This window comes from Cynocephalus volans, chromosome 10 (assembly GCF_027409185.1).
Source record: "Cynocephalus volans isolate mCynVol1 chromosome 10, mCynVol1.pri, whole genome shotgun sequence".
Lineage (NCBI taxonomy): Eukaryota > Metazoa > Chordata > Mammalia > Dermoptera > Cynocephalidae > Cynocephalus > Cynocephalus volans.
The window spans coordinates 59,254,947-59,277,993 of record NC_084469.1 but is presented as its reverse complement, the minus strand read 5'-3'; the positions used below and the strand labels follow the sequence as shown (position 1 = coordinate 59,277,993).

General features: G+C 53.3%; 1 protein-coding gene across 1 annotated transcript; it reads left to right on the top strand.

Annotated features, from left to right (window-relative positions):
• Positions 1-376: 376 nt before the first annotated feature.
• Positions 377-2,946, top strand: RABAC1 (Rab acceptor 1). Its single transcript, XM_063111620.1, has 5 exons — positions 377-558; positions 847-1,059; positions 1,317-1,414; positions 2,515-2,616; positions 2,695-2,946. The coding sequence occupies exons 1-5, from the start codon at positions 503-505 to the stop codon at positions 2,781-2,783; spliced, it is 558 nt and encodes a 185-aa protein (XP_062967690.1). The 5' UTR covers positions 377-502; the 3' UTR covers positions 2,784-2,946.
• The last annotated feature ends 20,101 nt before the right edge of the window (positions 2,947-23,047 follow it).

Here is a 23,047-nt window from a genome sequence, read left to right as displayed (position 1 = left end):
TAGACTTTCTGGATCAGAACAACTGGGGCCAGGGCCCAGGAATCAGTGTTTTATCAAGCCCTCCAGCTGTTTTTTATGCCCTTTAGTCAGAACGACAGCTCTTCACGGTCCCCACTGTACCCTCCAAGGGAGAGTACACACGCCCACTTCTGCCATTAGAGCTCCCATAACGCCCTCACCACTGACAACCTACCTGCCACCACTCAACACGCCCTGCTCCTGAAACTACAACTCCCACAATGCCCAGAGGCACGCACCGTCGCTTCCTGGGACTACATCTCCCAAGGTGTCTTGCGAACCAGACCGATATCATGGCGCCTGCCCGCCCAGACACCGTCAGGACTACAACTCCCACAATGCTCGGCGGCAGAACTACCGCCCCTAGCGGCTGCCGAGCTGCGCCACGTCTGCTCCGCCGGGTGAGGCCGGGCTCGGGCGGGTCCGCCGGGGTCTGCAGGGCTGGGGGCTCGTTGCGGTTGTTCTGCCCCCTCACAACGCAGACATGGCGGCCCAGAAGGACCAGCAGAATGATGCGGAGGCGGAAGGGCTGAGCGCCACGTGAGCGAACGGGCTCTAGACCCGGACCCGAGACTCCCAGCCCCCTCCTCCCTCAAGTCCCAAGAGTCCCGGCCCCCAGATACAGAAGTCTAGGCCCCCGGTCTCCTTTTCTGGGACCCTGGAGTCTGGGCTCCCAGTCCTCTCCTCCGCTGGGATCGAGGATTAGTGGCCCCTTCCCTCCCCAGGACCCCGGCCCCCCTCAGTCCCCCTCTTCCCCAGGGGTCGGTCCCTTCCCCAGGGGTCCGAGCCTCCATCCCGGTCTACCGCTGACCTGGCCCCGCGCAACAGGACCCTGCTGCCGAAGCTGATTCCATCGGGCGCGGGCCGTGAGTGGCTGGAGCGGCGCCGAGCGACCATCCGGTCCTGGGGCGCCTTCGTGGATCAGCAGCGCTTCTCGCGGCCCCGCAACGTGGGCGAGCTGTGCCAGCGCCTGGTACGCAACGTGGAGTACTACCAGAGCAACTACGTGTTCGTGTTCCTGGGTCTCATCCTGTACTGCGTGTGAGTGCCTCCCCGGGCCCCCACTCGCCCCCACCGCCAGGCCCTGCCTGCATGCTTAGTTTTGCCAGATCTTGTTACCAAAGATCCAGGACCCTATTCCCCCATCAGCCTAGCCAGGACGCAGCGTGACCAATTGTGACCTGGCCTTCCTTGGCCTCAAGGACATAGCCTGCCACCCGCCGGTGTAGAAGGCCAGGGCCCCCTGGCTAGTTCAGCCACAACTGCCTGACCATTGCCTCCCTGCACTCTTCCTCCAGGGTAACATCTCCCATGCTACTGGTGGCTCTGGCCGTCTTCTTTGGCGCCTGTTACATACTCTATCTGCGCACGTTGCAATCCAAGCTTCTGCTCTTTGGTGAGAAATCTCCTGCCCGGATGGATCCCTGGCCCTTCAAATCCTGGTCTCTTGGAAAGCACACCTCAGACCCTAAATCCAAGTCCTTAACCCAAGTGTGCCCAAGTCTAAATGTACACCAGATCCCACAAACCTGATCCTTTAAAATCTCAGGTACACCGATGGTCCTACTCAGTCTCAGACCCTTAAATTGCTTTCCCCCAAACCCAGAATGAGATACCCTAGATCCTACCCTTCACCTGGCTCCTGTCCTTTAAACCTTCTCCTCCCCAGACCGCTTGACTGCTCCCCCTTCCCTCTTCCCTAACCCATTGGACACCAGGTGGCGATCTTACACTGGCCTAGCTCTGTCCTCCTCCCCTTTCCTGTTTCCAGAGGTGGGACCAGAAAGGTCTTGGGATTTGTCAGAGAGGGAAACTGAGGCATGTGGTTCATGTGGCCCCAGACTAGTGCCAAGCACCGTCGGAAGACAAGATGCCATGGTAAATTCCACCCAGGGAAAATTCAAGGTTTGGAGTAGGGACACAGAGAATTAGGGAGACCTAAGATAAAGTCTTTCAAGGACCTGCAAGTTATATATGTGACACAGGCAGGCTGAGGTGGAGGGAGAGCCTGATGCACAGCCACAACTTGGCTTCAGCAGATTGCTGTTCCCACAACATGCAGACCCAATCTTCCAGTCTTCTGAGAAGCTAGAAATCTGTATTTTTATGTTAAATCATTCAGTTTATTTATCAGCCACAAATCACATTCTTGTGAAACATCTCAAAAAACATATCCGCAGGTCAGACTTGGCTCTTGGGCCACCAGTTTGAGACTCCTGGTCTACATGAGTGTAGGCTGGAGCAGGAGAGCTGTAGTCTGGGAGAGTGAGAAGTGGGAGCTTCCTAGAAGGGGTGAGACTGGAGGGCAGAGGAAGATGTGCTGTATTCTGGAGGATAGTGGGGACATCAGGGAAGCATGGTGGGCTAGGACTTGGAAGGCCTTGTCATGAGGAGTTTGGATTAGATCTGAGGCTCCCAGATGTTGGAGGCAACAGGGTTACTCTGGGAGAGGGCACAGAGGTTTGGAACAGCTGCCCCAATGCTGTCTGTCCCCAGGCCGAGAGGTGAGCCCAGCCCATCAGTATGCTCTGGCCGGAGGCATCTCCTTTCCCTTCTTCTGGCTGGCTGGTGCGGGCTCAGCTGTCTTCTGGGTCCTAGGTGAGTATAGGGTCTGGGTAGCAGGGGTGGGTGGTGGGGGACAGGTGAGTGAGTCCTGAACTGCCTGTTTTCCTGCAGGAGCCACACTGGTGGTCATTGGTTCCCATGCCGCCTTCCACCAGATCGAGGCTGTGGACAGGGAGGAGCTACAGATGGAGCCGGTGTGAGGTGTCTTCGATGGCCTGCTGGCCTCATGGGCTGGCTGCCCCATCCCTGTCCATCCTGTCTTATACAGCTCAGCTTCTTGGGCCAAAAGCCCCCATTCCATCACAAGCCCAGGGAGGGATTCTGCCTTTGAAAATAAAGCTGTTAGAGTTGTCATTCAGCAAATATTCTTCCAGTGTCTTCTGTGGGTCTCTGTGGGGTACTGCTGGGGATACTGCAGCGACCAAGACAGGGGTGCCTAGGGTGTGGGAAGACAATAAGCAAGGTATGCGAGGGTACTTCAACAAGTTCATGGAATAATAGAATTAAAAGATAATACATGGACTGGCTGGTTAACTTGTTTAAAGTGTGGTGTTACAACACCAAAGTCAAGGGTTTGTACCAGCCAGCCACAAACAAAACAAAACAAAAAAGATAATACAAAATTTTCCATGAACTTTTTGAAATACTATGGTATAAGTAAAATACTATAGGATGTCAAATGGTGATAAGTTCTAAGGAGGAGAAAAGAGTTGAGAAGGGACAGTGTGTCGGGGGTCCCCGAGACCACCCCAGGTTTAATGATTTTCTAGGAGGATTCAGGACTCAATATAGAGCTGTACTCACAGCTGTGATTTATTATCATGAAAAGGTAGAAAGTACAATCAGCAAAGGAGAAGGTGAATGGGGCAAAGTCTAGAAGAAACCAGGCACAAGCTTCCAGAGTCCTCTCCGTGTGCAGCCACAGGATGGGCTTATTCCTCCAGCAATGAATTGTGACAACACATGAGGTATCAATCAGGGAAACTTGTTAAAGTCTCAGTGCCCAGCACGTTTATTGGGAGTGGCCATGTAAGCATCCTCTGTCTACCATGTGCAGAAATTCCAGACTTGCAGAAGGAAAGCAGTTGCCCAGCAGGAAGAATGTTGTTTGTGTAAACAACCTAGACACAAAGTCACTCTTATCAAGGAATGAGGGGACCCCTCCTGAAACCCAGGTTCCTAGACACTAGACAATGGCCATCTGTGCATGAAGGCCTAAGGACAGCAGTCTCAGGCCCAATGTGTTAACTCCTTTCTGCACAGAAGAGGTTTTGGAGTGCATTGCAGGTTAAAGAGGGTGGCCTGAGAAGGCCTCTCTGAGGTGACATTGAGTGAAGATCTGAACCGAGTGAGGGAGCAGCTGCAAATCTTTGGTGGAGGAGTGTTCTGGGCAGAGGAAGCAGCAGGTGCGAAGGCCCAGATACGGCAGCGGGCCAGGAGGGTCAAGGAGCAGCATGGAGGCTGGTTTGTCTGGAGCAGATGAGTGAGGGGGAGAGGGTGGAAGACGAGGGAGCCTTGTAGGCTACAGTGAGGGCTTTGCCCTTTACTCTGAGATGGGGATGCTGTTTGCTTTTTTACTGTAAGTGAAGACTCTGCTGTATGGGAACACTGACAAAAGAGAAACATACTTGATAGGGAAAGCACTTAGCAGATAAAGAGGACAAAGTGAGGTGGCTGAGGGGGCCTGAAAAGCTACTTAATTTAATTTAATTTATTTTTTTGGCAGCTGGCCGGTATAGGGAGAGAAACTACTTTAGATGGGGCTGGTCTGGGAGGGTTCTCTGAGGAGGTGACATTTCTGTGAGCCCTGAGGGACGTGGAATCTCCTGTGCAGACGGACAGCAAGTGCCAAGGCCTTGTGATGTGGCCCCCCAGGCTCTCCAGCCTCGTGTCTCATCACCAAAAATTACCCATTCGTCGTTGATTCAGGAACGTTTATCAGGGCCCACTGAGTACCCAGCTTTTTCCTGGAACTCTGCCATCGGATACAGTGGCCACCAGCCACACGTGGTTACTGAGCACTTGAAACTCGGCTGGTCCAAACTGAGATGTGCTGTGAACATAAACTATATACCAGATTTTGAAGATTTAGTATGAAAAGGGGGTAAAATATCTCAGTAATAATTTTTATATCAATTATGTGTTGGGAGGATACTATTTTGGATATATTGGGTTAAATTATTATTATTTACTTTTTCTTTTTTTACTTTTAAAAATGTGATTAAGTAGCAAATTTAAAGTTACACCCATACCTGTATTTTTTTTTTCTTTCTTGGCACAGCTGGCCGGTATGGGGGTACAGACCCTTGACCTTGGTGTTATAAGGCCACACTCTAAGCAACTGAGCTAACCGGCCATCCCTGTATTCTGTTTCTGTTGGACACACTGGCTTAGATGCTGGGGAAATAACTGCCACAAACAGACAAGGCCCTGCCCTCTCGGAGCTCATGTTCAGGAAACTCTCAGAGAGGGAAATGCTCTGACGCCAATCAAACGGCGGACTGGGTGGGACTAGAGAGTAGTTGAGGGGCGGGGAGGGGCTTGCTTAGAGTGGTGAGGCCCGTGGAAACAAGTGCAAAGACTCTGAGGTCGGATCTGCTTAACGACAGGGCAGTGCTTGTGGCGGGGGAGAAAGGAGTGAGGGAACAGCCATAGGAGATGATGTTAGGAAGGGTGTTAGGGGCTGGATCATGCAGCTTTTACAGGCCTGGCGGTCTTTGGGTTTTAGCTTAAGATAATGTAAAACTATCATAATGTGAATCCTATACTATAAGGATTTTGAGTAGTGTAGAGACAGGATCAAGTGTGAATGCTAGAAATATTCCTCTAGGGATAGGCTGGAGGGAATGCGACCAGGGAGCATGATCCAAGATGGTTAAGATGAGGCCGGGAGGTGGGGTGGAGAGGAGGGACAGGGAAGACAGATTCAGGAGAAAGGGGGACAGAGCTTCGTGACCGGCCTGCATGGGAGCTGCGTGGGAAGGAGCAGGCAAGGATGACCCCCAGGCTACAGGCTTCCAGCAAGATGGGAAGACCAAGGGGCCTGGGTGTGTGGGTCCACACAGTATGAAGAGTCACCGGGGAAGCACTTCCAGAAGCTGCCACCAGGGGGCAGACAACTGCTTCCTCCAGACTTACTCCAGGGAATGGGACCCAGAGATGGACTTATCCTGGGAGACCAGGGCAGGACAGAGACCTGAGTTAGGTCCCCTAGGTCTGCTCAGAGCCAGGGTCCCCATCCCAATTTGGGGGTAACAGAGGGCGTTTTGTTTGTTTATCTCAATGCCAATGTTCCTGGGGAATATTGAGTGTCCATGCACTGCTGGGCCTGGAACGAATATGGTCAAGCTGCCTTGCTTTGAGGTGACTGAGGCCAAGGGCCCAAGCCCTTGAGACTGAGATCACTGAGGCAGGTGGTCTGCAGGCAGGGGATTGGGAACAGGGACTCAGGCCAGAGGCCTACTCTGGGGGTCACTGACTACAAGTCCCCAATTCTGGTGTTGAGTTATTGAGATGCTGAGACCAGAAGCTTCCATTGGGAGTGAGTGGTCAAGACTGGGGGCCCATTTCCCCATCTGTCTCTCCTGAATGATCTTGGGATTGAGAGGACTGGTTTGGGGTAAAAGAAACTGGAAGGCTTGGGGTCTCATCAGGGAAACAGAGACCAAGGATCTAGTTGTCTATTTTGGTGAGAGAGCCTGTGGTCCAGTTGGCTGGTTGTGATCTGGTTGTCTTGTTTGGGGTGACAGCCGGGAGTCCACTTTCTGATTTGGGGTAGTAAAAACTGGGGATCTGTTAATGACTTTGAGGTGACAGAGACTAGTGGCCTGGTGATAGACTGGGATTCCTGAGGCTTGAGTGTCTAGGTGGCAGATTTGGGGTGGTGACACTGGGAGTCCAGGGACCTAGTTTGGGATGTTAAGGTGGGGTATCTCCTTGGCTGGAAGCGACCCACTAGGGTCTGTTTGTTACCTTGAGGCAGGAGAGACAGGCAACACTGTCTAGTCTGGAGCAGCAGAGGCTGGAGGTCTGGAGGTCTGGAAGTCTAGTTGGTAGTGACACAGGCTGTGGCGTGGTCTTGTTGCATAATTTGGGACAATAGAGACTTGGGGTAGGGTTTCATTGCCTAGCGTGAGGTGACGGTAACTGGGGGGATCATGTTTTTTAGTTTGGGGAATGTCTGTTTATCTAGTTTGGGGTTAAAGACACAGTAGATCTAGTTCTCAAATTTTAAGTAACAGATTAGGGACTCCTGTCTGATTGGGAGTGAAAAGTTTGGGTGACAGAACCTGCATTGTTTGAGGTGTCAGAGACTGGGGTTCTTGTCTAGGTTGGAGTGATAGGAGCTGGGACTCTAAGGTCTAGTTTGGGGTGACAGACTGGCGTCTGATTATCTAGTTTTGGAGACAAAGACTGGGAATCCTGGAACCTCCTTAGTGGTGTTGGAAATGGGGTCTAGACTCTTTTGAAGTGACAGATAGGTTGAAACTCTGAAATTTAAGGTTTGGGTGCCAGATTTAGGGTTCTATGACTAGTTGGAAGCAACAGAAATTGGGGGTTTGGTGGACTCCATTGGGGTGTCTGAGACTTGTAGTCTGGTTCTCTCATTTGGGGTGCTAGAGACCAGAAGGCCAATGGTCTGGCTTGGGATTACAGAGACCAAGGGACTGGTTTTCTAGTTTGGAGTGATGACACTGGGGTTCAGGGATTTGCTTTGAGTTGAGAGACCTTGGGTGACTAGTTTTGAGGCTGCAGAAACTACAGGTCCGGTTGCCTAGTTGGGGGGACAGACTGGGGTCTGGTTGAATAGTTTTGGGTGCCAGTGACTGGGGGTCTTATTGACTGGCTTGGGAAGGCAGATTCAGGATGTGGTTGTCATAATTGAGATTTCAGAGAATGTGGATTTTCTTTGTCTAGTGCAGAGAGTCAGAGGACTGGGCGTCCAGATGTCTAGTTTGGGACATCAGAGTGGGGATTCATTTGTCTAGATTGTGGCAACAGGGATTAGGGGTTCTAGTTTCTAGTTTTGTGGGATAGAGATTGGGATCCCAGGACATAGCTTGGGGTGACAGACAAGGAAGGTGAGTTTGGGGAGGCAGAGACTAGATTAGTTGTCTAGCTTGTAATGACAGAGATTAGGGATCAGTTGTCCAGTTAGGGATGAAATGACTGGGGTTCCAGGGTTGGGTTTAGGGTGATGTAAAATAGGAGTTTGCTTGTCTTGTTTGGTGAGTGGGACTGGGGGTTTGGTTGTCTAGTTTGGGATGACAGACTGGATGGAGTCTCGTTCACTAGATGAAGATTAAAGGGACTGTGAGTCCAGATCTCTAGTTAGAAGTGACATTTTATGCATTGAATTGCCCAATGTGGAGTGACAGAACCTGGAAGTACAGTTGTCCTGTTTGGGTGGAGGTGTTTGGGAGTTGGTTGTCTTGTAGTGTGCAACAGAGACTGGATCCAAGGGCATGTTTGGGATAACAGAGACTGAGGGTTTGGTTATGTAGTTTTGTGGGGATGAAACTGAGGTACCAGGGAACATTTGGATTGACAGACTCTGGAGGTCTTGTTGCCTAGTTTTGTGGGACAGAGATTAGAGTCCCTTGGTATATTCAGGGTAGCAGAGACTGGGGTCTGGTTGTCTAATGTTGAATGACAGAAACTGAGGGTACCACAGAATATTTGGTGCAGAGACTAGGGGCTTGGCTGTCCAGTTTTATAGGACAGAGATAGGTCCCAGGGTATATTTAGGGTGACAGAGACTGGGGCCTGGTTGTCTACTTTTGGGGGACAGAGCCTGAGGTCCCTGTGTGTATGCTGGGTAGCAGAAATGGGGGTCTGGTTGTGCAGATTGTTGGAGAGAGACTGGCATCCCAGGACGTTTTGCGGTGACAGACTGGTTAAGACTGGAGGTTTGGTTGTAGAGTCTGGGTTGGGGACTGGGTGCTCAGCTGGTTAATTTGTGGTGACAGTTTGGGTTCTGGTTGTTAGTCTTGATGTGTCATTCACTGTCATGTTTGGGGTGACAGACTGTAGGTCTAGTTGTCTGGTTGGGGGTGACAGAACTATTGGTCTTGTTTTCTAGTGAGGGTGACAATGACTGGGGTCCTCTTGTTTAGTTTGGGTTGACAGTGATTGGGGTTCAGTTGTCCATTTGGGGGAGATAGAGATTGGATCAGAAGTACAGTTTGGTGATGAGACCAGATGTCAAGGGCCCTGCTTTGGGGTAACATAGATGGGGGATACAGTCTCCTAGTTCCAGGTGACAGAGACTGCCTAGCTCAGGGGACAGAGACTGGGGATGTATTTTTGCAGTTGGAGGTGATGAGACTGAGGATCTCCTTTTTTAGTCTGGGGTGGCAGGAACTGTCATTCTGGTTGTCTAGCTTGGGGAGTAGAGCCTGGGGTCCTGGTGCCTTCTAAATATGGCTGAGTCTGAGAGCACTGATGTCTGAGTGATCCTTGGGCAATTGAGTCCGGGGTTTCCTGCACTAGGGAATGGGGTCCCTGAATAAATGTAGACCTCTGAGTCAGTGTGGCCAGCGGTATAGAGCCTCATTTTGCAGGTCACTGAAGCTGGGAGTCTGGGCATTTGGAACCGGGGAGTCAAGAGGTCAGGACCCCAGGGCCCAAGGTCCACTTGAGGGATGCTTGAAGGGCCAATGCTTTCAAGTCTGGGGGCATCTCGACACCCGAATGTGGCAGTGATAGAGACTGGGCTAGAGATACATAATCTGGGGATCCCCATAAGACTGAGGATGGGGACCTAATGCCTAGCTAGCTCAGACGTCTCTGAAGCTGGGGCACAGTTAAGTGTGGGACTTTCTGGCCCTGGAGTCTCGGTCCCCTTTACTGGACACAGCAGTATCTTGGGGCTCACTGCCTAGTTTGGGGGCACATGGTTATGATGGTCATTGGGATGCACTGTTTACAGGTGATTAATATTGGGGACCAGATCCTTACTTTGAGGAGATGAAAGCTGGGGTTTAAGATACTGAATTTGGGGTGGCTGGAGTCCCTCCTGCCAAGTTTTGGGGGCTGGTGATTTGGGTTGCCTGAGCTGGCTCTAGACATCAGTAATAGTGGGGATCACCATGGAAGCTGGGGAGGGGCTACTGATGCTCACGGTAGTGGTGACAGAGGGGGTCTAGATGTCTAGATCAGAAGTGACTTCCTGGGCCAGCCCGTGGCTCACTTGGGAGACTGGGGCTGATGACACCAAGGCCACGGGTTTGGATCCCTATATAGGGATGGCTGGTTGGCTCACTTGGGAGAGCGTGGAGCTGACAACACCAAGTCGAGGGTTAGGATCCCTTTGCTGGTCATCTTTAAAAAAAAAAAAAAAGAAGTGACTTCTTATTGCATTTCACCTGCCAAGTTTGGGGGGAGAGTGTCTCCAGATGTCAAGTTTAGGGTGACTGGTTTTGGGGTTTAATGATGAGCAAGTTTGGTAGCCCACATGTTGATTTGGGGGTCCTAGTGACTACTTTAGGGCTGACTGAAGTTTGGGGCCTACTTGCCTAATTTGGGGATCACAAATCCTGGGTGCCCAAGACCCTGGTTTGGTGGGTATCTAAGACAGGGGGGCTAGATACTGAGTTTGCGGGTTACTAGCTATGGAGTTCAGATGCCTACTTTGGCCCAGCGTTATAACACTAAGGTCAAGGGTTTGGATCCCAGGTATTGGCCAGCCACCAAAACAAAAACCAGGGCCAGCCTGTGGCTCACTTGGGAGAGTGTGGTGCTGATAACACCAAGGCCACGGGTTTGGATCCTTATATAGGGATGGTCGGTTAGCTCACTTCAGAGAGCGTGGTGCTGACAACACCAAGAGTTAAGATCCCCTTACCGGTCATCTTTTAAAAAAAACAAAACAAAACCAAAAACAATTTAACAATTTAACAGATGCCTATTCTGGGAATGACTTGCTGTGGTTTTACTGACTGTTACTGAAGGTTAATTTAAGGGTGAGCGAGACTGTGGTATGGTATTCTAATTTGGGGACTAAGGCTGGCTCCCAAAATTCAAATTAGAGGTGACTTACTATGGTGTCCAGATGAGGGGTTCTGAGGCTGATGGCCCAAAGCCCTAGTTTGGGGGTGACTGAAATTGGGGCTTTGATGCCAAGAAACTTTAGTTTATGGGTAGCTGAGGCAAACCACTCAGATGTCTAGTTTGGAGGTGACTAGATATTGAGGTTGGCATGACCAACTGGGAGTCCAAATGCCAGTTTGGGGTGACAGGTGGGGCCCAATGTCAAGTTTGGCAGTGACTACCTTGGTGGGTCCAATTCCAGCCTGGGGCAGACCTTGTCATCAGATACCTCCTGCAGAGGGTCGGGGGAGACTGTCATTCTTGCGGTTCTTGTGTATGACGAGCCTAGTTTTGGGGGGCATGTGAGGGGGGACAAGATCCCTAGTTTGGGGGTTGCTGATTATGAATTCCTAATACTTACATATAACTTGGGGCTCCCTGAGCCTCAAGACCTAGTTGCCATAGTTTGAGGTGACTGTAGCTGGGGTTCTTTGTATGTAGTTTAGGGGTGATGGAGTTTAAGGTGTTGCTTAATGTGGGGATGTCTGGGGCTAATCACCCACATACCCACTTATGGGTGACTGACATGGAGACTCAGATCCTGGGGAGCTCTGGTGCCTGGATTAGGAGTGGCTTAACTGGGGGGTCTTTTTTTTTTTTTTTAAGATGACCGGTAAGGGGATCTTAACCCTTGACTTGGTGTTGTCAGCACCACAGTCACCCAGTGAGCTAACCAGCCATCCCTATATGGGATCCGAACCCATGGCCTTGGTGTTATCAGCACCACACTCTCCCAAGTGAGCCATGAGCTGGTCCTTAATTGGGGGGGTCTTAATACCTAGTTCAGAGGTGGATTAACCTCAGGACCCAGATTCTGAGTTTAGGGTGTACCAACTTGGGGAGGCTGAATGTTTATTTTACTTTAGGGATGCTGAGACTGGGGCCCAGCTGCTTCCCTTTGAGGTGTGTCCGTGTCAGGTGTCTGTTGCCTCGTTTTCAGGGCTGTTCGAGACTGTGGTGACGAAAAGGCTGGAGGTTACTGCCTGGGGGGTCCTGATGCTTATTTTAGTGTTGTATCCACATACATGCCATGGGGCTGAATGGACCTCAGACCTAGTTAAGAAATTTGATGCCACAATGGTGGTTAAGACCCAGAAGCCTAGTCTGGGGAACAGAGGCTAATTTGGGGCACCTGGCTGTGGGAGTCCACATCCTTAGTTGTGTGGGTCACAGAGTCAGCCTAGGGATACAGAGGCTTGGTTTGGGGGGTTATATTAGTTTCCTGTGGCTGCTGTAACAATCTTGGTGGCTTAAAAGAGCAGAAATTTATTCTTTCACAGTTCTAGAGGCTGGAAGTACAAAATGAAGGTGTGGGTGGAGCTGCGCCCCCTCCGAAGGCTCTAGGAAGGATCCGTCTCTGCCTCTTCCAGCTTCTGGTGACTCCCAGTGTTCCTGAGCTTGTGGCGGCAGCACTGTGGACTCATCTTCACATGGCAGCCTGCTCTTGTCTCTGTCCCTGCCTTCTCCTCTTCTGTGTCTCTTTTTTCTCTTCTGTCTCTTATCAGGACACTTATCAGTGGATTTAGGGCCCACTTGGGTAATCCAGGATGGTCTCATCTCCAGATCTCTCCCTTAATTACATCTGCAAAGACCCTTTCCTAATAAGGTCACTTTAGCAGGTTCCAGTGTTAGGAAGTGAACATATATCTTTTGGGAGCCATCATTCAACCCATTATGGGGGTGTTTGAGGCAGGTACCCTAATTTCCAAGTTTGGGTCTCTCTGATTGTGGCGTGCCCAGAGTTTGGTTTGGGATGACTGACCTTGAAGCTCAGTGCCAGATGCCTGATTTGGGGGTTCTTGACTTGCCTACTTTGGGGGTAACAGCCTATGGGATCCTAATGGTTAGTGCAGGGGTAAGTAAAGTTTGGGGGCCAGAGGCATAGTGTGGTGATCACTGAGCTTCAGTACCACAGAGCTGCCCCCCCAAAAAAGTCCTAACTTTGGGGTGTCTGAGGTTGGGAAGCTAGGTGCCATGAGTTTATGGGGCAATTTACTGAGAAATTCCTAACTCATGAGTTGGGTGAGTGAGCATGAAGGCTCAGATAAGTAAGGGCAACTGATGCTGGGGTTCCAGATGCAAAGTTGGGAGGCTATTAAAGATGGTTGTCCAGATGCCTGGGTTAGGGTCACCAATGATCGTGTCCAGATGCAAGGTTTGGGGGTGATGGTACAGACCTCGATTACTCTAGGGTGTTAGTGTGATCTCTGGGGGGTTTCTGATCTTGGTTTAGTGGAAACTGAGGCTGGGGAGCCAGATGTCTAGTGTGGGGGATCTTAAGCTGGGTGGGGCCCAGATCCCAATTTTGAATTGAGTCCAGGGATCTAGTTGTCAAGCTTGGGGTTGCTCAGTTTAAGGGTGACTGAGTTTCAGTCTCATTTTCTAGTTTGTGTTGAGAATGGGGGTCACATGCTGAGTGGGAGATAGCACCTGGGGCCCATTGGCCTAGATTGTAGGTGATTTGTCTCGGGGTACTGATTTTTGTTTAGGGTTCAGAGAAGAAAGCCTAATTTAGGTAGGCCAACGTTGGGGCTCCTGATGCCTAATTTTGGGGTAACTGAGTTTGGGGGAGTAAATACCCAGTTTAAGGGAGACTTGTGGGATTATTGACGCTTATTTGGGGGTGACTGAGCTAAGGCCCATTTCTCTTATCCTGTGAGTGTCTTGGGCTGGAGGGTTTGTTTGGGGGTGAATGGGACTTGGGGCCTAGAATCCTCTCTTTTGGGTGTCTAGGGGTGGGATGGGGTACAGTCCTTGGAGTTACCAAATCTGGGCAGGTATTCATGTGGCCTGGGGTGACCCAGCTGGAAGTCTAGGTCTGATTCTAGGGGTCTCCAGTCTACGTGTGGGCTTCAGAGGGAGGGTGAGGGTTCACATGTCGGTTTGTGGGTATTTAGACCCCTCCTTTCCGGGAACCCTAGAGACCCGGTCCCTGGGCCTGGGGGGCCCCAGCCCCAGTGCTGCCCCCAAGGCTGGGCCCCTTCTGGGGGTCTTCGACTGGCTCGGGAATCACGCGCCAAGAATACAGAGGGGGTCCGGGCAGGGTGGGGGTGCAGGCGTCTCGGCGCGGAGCCCGGCTGCGGCCCCCGGGCTGGCTGCAGCGGGAGTTCCCGCGGGAAGCGGAGCGCGGCGGGGCAGCGGCGGCGGGAGGGCAAGCGCCGGAGTGACAGGAGAGGAAGAAAAATGGGCCGAGAAATCAGAGTGGACGCGCGGGGGGCGCGAGTCCGGGAGCGGGCGGCGGAGGCGACGGACGGGAGCCGCGCCTCTGCCTCAAGGGACGCAGCCCGCTCGCCTTCCCGGACCCCCGCCTGGAGGCTGCGGCCGGCGAGCCGACCCTCTCCCCTAATTCCAACCCTGCGCCCCCACCCCTTTTCCCGCTCCCCACCGCATTCCATGTCCCCTCTCGCGGTCTGCGTGTCCCCCTCCCGTGTTCTTCTTCCCTCCAGGGAATTGTATTTACTTTCCCCACGTCCTTCCCCTCCTCCGCCTGCGTTCTATCCGAGTCGCCCACGTTCTACCCTGTCTCTGCCACCTCCCGCCCTCCCCTCCACGCCCTGGGCTCCCTCCCGCTTTCTAACTCTGCCCCGGCATCCCTCCTCCCTCTGTCTTCGCTGCCCCCCAGTGTCCCCCGTCCCTCCCAAAGGTTCGAGGCGGAAATGGGGGGCGGGCGGCGGCGGGGGAGGGGCGGGCGGCGGCGGGGGAGGGGCGGGGCGGGGCGGCGGCCAATGGAGCGGGAAGCAGGACAAATGAGGCCCGGCCCGCGCGGCCGACAGGCCCCTCCATCTTCCCATTAGCGCCTAATGGCCCCCCCGCCGCCGCCTGATGAAGATTTATCGGCCCCGGAACCCCCGCCCCCGCCCCCGGCCGTCCCCCGCCCGCCCCGCCGCGCGGACACCTGATGAAGCCGTCACGGGCGGGAGGGGCGGCGGGAGCCCGACCCGAGACGTCTCTCAGCGGAGGCCGAATAACACAGCCAGCCAGAGGCGCTCGGAGACGCCGAAGACAAAGTTCTGCAGACGCGGAGTCCGAGCCCCGGGCAGGGAGTTGGGGGAGGGTCAGCCCAGCAGCCCAGGGAGCCCCCAGCAGTGAATCCGCGCTTCGTTCTGTGCCCAAGAGCCCGGGAAGCGAGGGCGACAGGGGTGCTGCGGCCGAGGCAGAACGAGTCAGGGTCTTCAGGCCTCTGAGGGGGAGGACAGGGCCGGGGGGTCAGGGCTCCTGGTCTGAGGGAGGCGGGGCTGGGAGCCTGGCATTGGGGGGCTGGGTTGGGAGGCCCCTGATTGATTTCTGTTTACCGGCTGTCCCCGCAGGCGGAAGAGCGAATCGCGCCCCATCCATCAACAGGCTCGCAGCCTCCCTAATAAAAACATTTTACTCCTAAATGATCTCGAACTAATTAACTCAAAGTGTTAATTAAAGTTTGCGCAGACAGCATTGTCATCAGGGAGGGCGGTGGATCCATCTTCCTGAGAGAGAGACAGCGTTTTGGGGGGGCATCTGGAGGAGGGAGGGCTCCCCAGCCCCCTCCCTGGCCGGCCCTGTCCACTGCTCTGCCCCAGTCTCCTCCCAGCCTCCCCTCCTGTGGCTCTGAGTTTTTCTTCTGCTCTTGACTAGTCTGTGTCTCTTCCATCTCCTCACTATGTCAGTCTGTCTCTCTGAGTTTCTGTATCTCTGTTTCTTGTTTCTCTTGCCAGAACACTGTCTCTCCATTTTTCCTACCTCTCATTAATGTGGAGCCTTTGTGTGTCTGCATGTGTGTTGGGGTTGTGTGTGTGAACACGTGTGTCTGTTTGTATATGGACACACATATGTCAGAAGGTATGTGTGTGAATGTATGTGTCCGAGTTTGTGTGTGCACATGTGTGTTTGAGTCCAGGGGAATGTGTGTGGACATGTGTATGTCGGGGTTGTGTGTATGTCAGGAATTGTGTGAGCCCGGGAGCACACGTGTGTGTCTGGATGTGTGTGATCAGTGCTAACAGGCAAGCTGTGGGCTCCACCAGGGTGTCCCTGATACAGTGTTTGAGGCTCTCTGGGGGACCCTTGCTGTCTTCTTCTGGGCCCTGCTGAGCAGGACTGGCAGGAGCCCTAGGCAAGTGCATGACCAGGCTCAAGCTCCCTCGGCCTATCTCCCCTTCCCCCTCTTCCACAGCCCACAGCCCACAGCCGGCTGGGCAAGGGAGCTGGGGCCAGAATAGGCCACCAGGCCATGGGCATCAGTGGGGTGGCTGGCTGGGCGGCCCCAGTGTGAGCTCATACATCAGGGCTGACAGGCTCCGAAAGCCCCGGAATTAAAACCTAAATCGAATATTGATCACCCGCTCCGGCCGTGGCGCCCACGATGCCCCCCCAGCAGCCTCTCACTCGCTCCCTGCTCCCCAGCTCTCAGGCGTCACCACTGTCCTGTCTTTCTTGCCTCCTCTCTCTCTGGCTTTTCCCCACCCTGGTTGCCTTCTGGTGACTCTGTCTCTGGCCCCAGCTATTGCCCCCTCAGCTAGAGACAGAGGCAGACACAGAGAAATAGAGAGGCACAAGGACACAGAGACACATGGATGCATAAAACAGATCAGGACACAGAAATAAACACAGACCTGCAGAGAGACCAAGAGCAGCAACACATAGACATAAACCCAGGCTGACAGACGGATGGACACAGGCACCCACAGATGCACACATAGGAAGTCACACAGTCACACAATGTGTGAAAATTACATTGACACAGACACACCACACAAAAATACCTCACACAGGATGCACATAGACAAAGTGGCACTCAGACACTGCCAGGCAGCCACCCACAGGCCCACGAAGTTACAGTCACACACAGGGTCACACAAGCACGGGGTCGTGACACAGAGAGACAGGCACAGCCACAAAGCAAGTTACACCAACACAGGCAGAGTGAGAGAGAAAGTACACAGGCATCCACACAGACAGATAGACACACAGACACACTGAGCGCCAGAGTGGCAGAGAACACACACACACACACACACTCCCTGTCTCCCCATTTCCACTCATCTTGACGTAATGGCCACCTCCTTCTGACTCACCCCCAGACGTCACCCCCACTCCTGGTTCCAGACCCAGAAAGGAACCCCGCACAGAGAGGAGGCTCTCAGACCTCATCCCTTGCAACATGGAGCAGCCCCTTCCCTGAACCAAAGGTCCAGGACTTGTCCAGGAAGGGATCTTCAGCCCAGGGAGGGCTAAAAGAGCTCCCCATCCAGAGAGGGGGTAGGGACAGGGCCAAGGTCATGCTGCCTGGGCTGGCCCAGGGATCTGGGATCCCTGCCTTTGAGACCACCCGTGGGATGGAGGCCAGACAGTGGGAAGAACTTCTCTGGGCCACGAGGACTGGGGCCCCACAGAGTGGGCAGGGGTGCTGCCCCAGCCCCCCACCACCTCGAGGCTTCCCAGTTGGGGTGGGCAGTGGTGGAGGCGGGCGGTGGCTGCTGCCTGGGAGAAGATGAATCTTTCATGAGTGATTTGCGGCCGCCTCTTCTCGTCCCGTGTTGTTTAATGTTTCAATTTGGGCGAAAGCAAAACATTCAATCAGGCGGATTAAGTGCGTAATGCGTCTCATCGCTCAATCTGTCGCCTCCGCCGGGCAGCCCGCCGGGTGGGGGGGGATTGGTTGGGAGGGGATGGGGGGCAGGGACCCCGGCTGGCCTAGGAAGCCCCATCCCCAGCATCTCTCCTAAGCTTTGCCGCAGGAGGTCCCTCAGCCTGGAACCCCCGCGCCAGGCTCCAGTCTCCCCCAGTTCCATGTCAGCCTCACCCCCACATACCACTCTTTGCTCCATCTTGGGTGTCCACTTGGCTTTGGGGGCCCTGGCTTCTCGGTGTCCCTCTGTCCACCTGCCTCGTTCTGTCTGCCTGTCTCTCCGTGTATGTCCACCTGTCTTTCTCCACCCACCTCTTTCTTGTTTTTCTGGGTGTGTTTGCCTGTTTCTTTCTCTGTCCATCTGTCCCTCTGTGAATGTCTGCCCATATCTCTCTCTGCTCTTCTGTGTCTGCCTGTACCTCCTGTATCCCTCTGTCTGCCTGTCTTCTTTCTGCCTGTTCCCGGGTTTTCTCTCTCTCCCTTCTACTTCAGACCCACCCTCATCCCTCTGTCACACCAACTGTCCTTCTGTCCACAGGACTTCTGTCTCTGTCTCTCCAGTAGCTACACCCGTGTCTCACCAGCCCATCGATAGTCTCTCCGCTGCTCTTACTTTCTACCCACTGTGTGTGCAGATCTCTGTCCTCTCTAATTCTATCCATGTCTCCATGTCCCTGTCTCTCTCTCTTTTCTTCAACCAAGCTCTTAATCTTCCGTCTGCCTGACCCCTGCTCGTCTGCCCACTTCTGAGTTCCCTATTCGTCTCTGTCCCTGTCTGTGTCCGCCTACCTCTGTCCATCCCTCTCTTCTCTCTCCATTCTGTCTCTTCTCTTCTCTCTTTTCTCTCTGTCTATTCTCTCTCTCTCTCTCCCTCTCCTTGTCTCTGCTCCCATTTGGGTCAGTGCCTCTGGCTTCCCTCCCCAGGGTTCCTTGACCTGTCAGCTCCCTGTCCCTAGTCTGGCCAAATCTCCATGTCCACTAGGGGGCAGCAGGTGCAGGCTTTTCTGGTGGGGAGGCTGAGGATAATTGAAGAGCTTCTCAGCCAGCCCTAGTCTGATTGCAGATCATACATACCATCCATGGAGTGTCGAGACCCCCAGCCCCTCCTGCCTCAGACCCAGGAGTCCAGGCCCCCAGCCCTTCCTCCCTCAGAACCCAGGGGTCCTATCCTCTAGTCCCCTCCTATCTCTCTTAGTCCTTGGTAGCCTGTGACCTGCTTGGGGATAAATGGAGATTCCACCTGGGGGACTGACAGGCACTAGCCAGAAATGTTGTCTTGTCACCACTGCCTGCCACTAAGACCCATGGTGTTGCCAGGCCAGATACCCTCTGCACGTGCAGGCACACAAACAGGGACACACACAGATGGACTCCAGGAAACACACAAGTAAGGGATTCAGTCAAAATACAAGGACGCACACAGACACCAGTAAATACACATGAACACCAGAACTAAGGGACACCCACACACTGACCCAGTCACCCTCCAGCAGCCCTGGATCAGTCCCCTTGCCCCACAGAGAAGCTCATAGATTCACAGCACACGCACACACTCTGAGCTTCTGCCCATTCAGAGCGACTTCGGGGGACAGCATAGGTAGAGCTGGAAGGTCTCCCCATCCGCACGTCTCAGCTTCTGCCGTCCCCCGGCGCCCTGGCCTTCCTGGCCTCGCTCCTCCTCCGTGCTCTCAGCCTTGCTCCCTCTCCCGCCCACCCCTTCTCTCTCTCCCAGTCTCTCCACTCTTGGGCTCTCTCTTTTCTGTTGTTCACGCCCCCGTCTCTCTCCCCAACTCCCTAAGTTTCTCTCTCCCAGCCTCTCACTTTTTGTCTTTCTCTTTCTCTGAATTTGTCTTTGTCCTCTTCTTTGCACCTATGCTGCAAGTCTCTAACCTCTGGGTTTTTCTGAGACACTCTCAATTTGTCTGTCGCGCTTTCTTAGGGTCTCTCTCTGTCTTATCTTGTCTCTCTATCTCTGAGTCTCTGAATGTCTCTCTCAGTATCTGTCTCTGTAACTCTAGTTTCTCTGTCTCTGTGTCTGTGTCTCTGCGCCCCTCCCACCCCACCCGCCCCATCTCCCCATCTCTGGGCCTCTCTCTCACTGTGGCCCTTCTGCCTCCCTGCCTCTGTCTCTCTGTCCATCCATCTCTCCCTCCCTCCCAGCCCCTCCCCTCCCTCCCTCTCTCCCTCTCTGTCTCACTCTTCGCCTCTCTCTTTTCTCTCTCAAGTGTTTTCAATTTTATTCTGAGTGGAATTAACTACCCCTGATGTCAAATTGCCGCCGAAATCGATAATAATATCTTTACAAAAGAGGATATTCTTCTCTCGGAGAACGGCCTCTGAAAAATGGAAAATTTAGTCGAAATTGATTCATTACTTGACACTTTATAGAACGGCTGCGTATTGATCGCACCTGTCATGTCCCATCTCCCCTAATCGAAGCTGAAGGCCGGCTCCGATGCCTGCTATTTTTCATAATTCCACCGCAGCCGACAGCTCCACAAACACCGCCGCTCGCTCGGCCTCCGCCTCCCCGCGCTGGCCGCCACCGCGCGCCCTCGGCCTGGCCCTGGCCTCTCTGGCCACGCTGCATGGCTGCCCCTCCGTCCATCTGTCCACCAATTCTTGGGATGCCCTCTGTCTGTCCTCCCTCTTGGCCATCTTCCCCGCTATCTCCCTGCCCCAACCCCAAGCCCTAAGTGTCTGTCTGTCCTTTTCCCGGGACCCCCCCATCTGTCCAGCATTCTTCCAACACCCTCACCCAACCTTTCCCTGGACACTATCCCCCTTCCCGCCCTTATCCATTTGTCTGACTTCCTATCTCTGCCTCCTCCCCTATGCACTCCCCCTGGCTGGCTGCCTCCCATCGGCCCACGTGGCTGTCTGTCTGTCCTCCCTGAATTTCATCCCCAGCCTTCATCCTTTCACCACCTTCCAGCCGAATGGTGGGTAAGGATGCCAACTGTCTCTCACCTCTCCCCCCCCCCCCCGCAGACTCCCCAGATTCTCTCTCCTCTCCCCAACATCCAGCCTGGCTCCTCCTGTCCCCCTTTAGCCCCCGCCAAGGTTTCCAGAGCTCCCTGCCCTTATCCCCAGCCCCTCTTTACCCCGTTTCTTCCCTCCCTCCTCCTCCCCAGGCCCCCATGGGCCAAGTTCTGCCTTCCCTTCAGTGGGGACCCAGAGATGAATCAGACACAGGCCCTGTCCTCAAGAAGTCTTGAGCCCCTCAGAGATCATGGGGAGGTCAGACTGTGCCAGAAGAATGCCCAGAGCCTGGGGATTGGAATAGGGTGGATTCTGCTCTGGGGTGGTGGGAGTGTGAGGAGAGTGTCAGTCTGAGCTGGAGACACAGACTGTGCTTGTCTGCAGCAAGCTCCTCATCTAGTATGTGGGGCTTGGGGTGGGGTGTGTGCAGCAGGGTAGTATAGCCTGTTGGTTAAGAACACAGACTCCACGGCCAGGCTGCCTGGGCTCGAGGCCCACTTCCAAGACTCACTGGCTGCAAAGAGTGGGGAAGTGACTGTGTCTCAGTTTCCTCATCGGTAAAATGCGGATGACACTAATATCAACACCTACTTCATAGGGTTGTTGCAGTGAGAATTAAATGAGTTAATCTGTGTATAGAGTTTAGACCAGTGCCTGGCACTGAGCAAATATCATTAAAACATTCATTGTCACGACCACTGTAATTGTGCTCGGGCCAGCCCAATTCAACCTCCTCCTCCCCCCTCCCCACCCCCTAGGCCCCCCACCTCTTGAGCTCTTGCGGTTCAGGGAGGGCTGTGGCAATGGGGGGTGGGTTAGGGAGATGGATTCTTGGGGCGAGGGGGCCACCTTACCCTCATCTTGATTTCACCCTCTGTCCCTTTCAGTGCTGTTAGCTGCACCTGGAGGCATTTTTCAAGGTGTTAAAAGCAACCTTAAGGGTGGGGTTTGCCCTCACAGAAGGGTCCTCTCACTCCTTGCGGGTTTAAAGAGTAATGGATATTACAGACCCTAGAGGTGTTCTCTCTCCTTCATGGGTAATAAATTCAGTCCACTGGGTGTTACAGGCTGGTAAGGGTTCTCTCTCTCTCTCTCTCTCTCTCTTTCTCTCTCTCCTAGAGGGCATTAAACACCCTGAGGGTGTCCTCTCTCAGTGGGGCATTAACTGCAGTCTTCTGCTATTGCAGCCTCCCTGGGGATGTTAACTACAGCTTAATGATCCTCCTCCTGTGAGATGCTTCCTTCAGTCAAGCAGGTGTTGGCAATACTGCTAAGGAGTGCATATACAGCCGTGGGCGAGTGTTACACCCCCCCTTGCTAATGCTGTGCAGCGAGAACTCTCACTTTCATTGAGCACCTACTATGTGCTTTATAGGGCACTGCAAACTCTGGTGTCTGCCTTTCATGAATCCTGCAGAACACATGGGGCTCCGAGAGGGAATGTAAATTGCCCAAAGGTGCACAGCCCCCAAGGTGTTAGAGAAATCAGGAAGGTGTTCCCTGGTGGGGAGGCTGAGAGTGTTCTGCACAGTCAGATGGGTGGTGTTCACATCACCACGGGTGTGATGCATCACACAGTCAACAGATCCTGGCCCCCAAGCACATCAGCGCTCTCCTTGGAGCTCCTCCATACCCTCTGGTTGTGCATTGTAAGTCCCTCAAAGGTGTTACCTACAGTCTAATGGGTGTTTCTGATACCCTGGGATGTTTTTACCTCTCTTAGAGGCAGGGATTTAGAGATAAAGAGTATTAAAGCCCTCTTGACTGATGTTCTTTGCTGTCTTATGGGTGTCCCTAACATTCCAAATATGTTCTCTCTTCTGGAAGGGTGTGTGTTCTGTGTAATAAACTCTATCTTCCTAGAGGGTGTTCTGTCTTAGTGAAGGGTGTTATCTACAGTCACCTGAGTTATTTCTGCTCCGAAGGTGTTCTTTCTCTCTTCACAGGTGTCTTCTCATGCATTTAATGGTCCTAACATACATTCCAGTTGGTGTTCTTGATGCTCTAATAGTGTTCTACCTCTCTTAAAGGGTGTAGCCTATAGGCCAAGGAGGGTGACCCATGCAGACAAGGGAGTCCTACCCCACAGAAGGCGTTCCAGAACCTCCTCCTTGGCATTCAGAGCCATGCACTGGAAAGGTATGGGGAGCATGTTCTCTACTGTCTGGTAGGTATTACAGACACCCAAGGGGCATGCATCTCAAAGACTGTCTAGCTGGTGAGCTTTGTTCAGGGAGGCTCCATATAGTCCAGAGGCTGTTACAGACACCCAGAGAGGACCACAGCTCTCCTGGGGAGTCTTAAATGTAGCCTAATTAAGTGGTGTAGACACCCAGTGTGGGGCTTCCTGCTGGATCCTTGAGAGGGTGTTCCACACGGTCTAACTAAAAAGGTAGAGACAAGCAAGGGAATTCTCGTTTTCTAGCAGAATTTTTAATATGATTATTTTGGAATAGTAAGGCTCACAGCAAAGGTATGTTTATTTGATGCTTGGCATGGTACCAACTGCTCTCCACATGTCCTGCTGTTCAGCCCTCCCAGCCACACTAGAAGGTAGTTGTCATTCTGCCCCGTTTTGCAGATGAGGAAACTGAGGCTCGGGGATTTTTATCGACTTGCCCAAGTGAGGGGTGAGCGGTAGTGGAGCTGGAGACACTGTCTGTTCTGCGGGGCTGAAGTTCTCTTCCTGCCCTTCAGCACCTCTGTCTTGGCACCTGGGGGTGGGGCTGGACGCAGGTTGGTGAGCTCCCACAGAGCCATCCTGGCCATGGCATATCCACTTGAGGA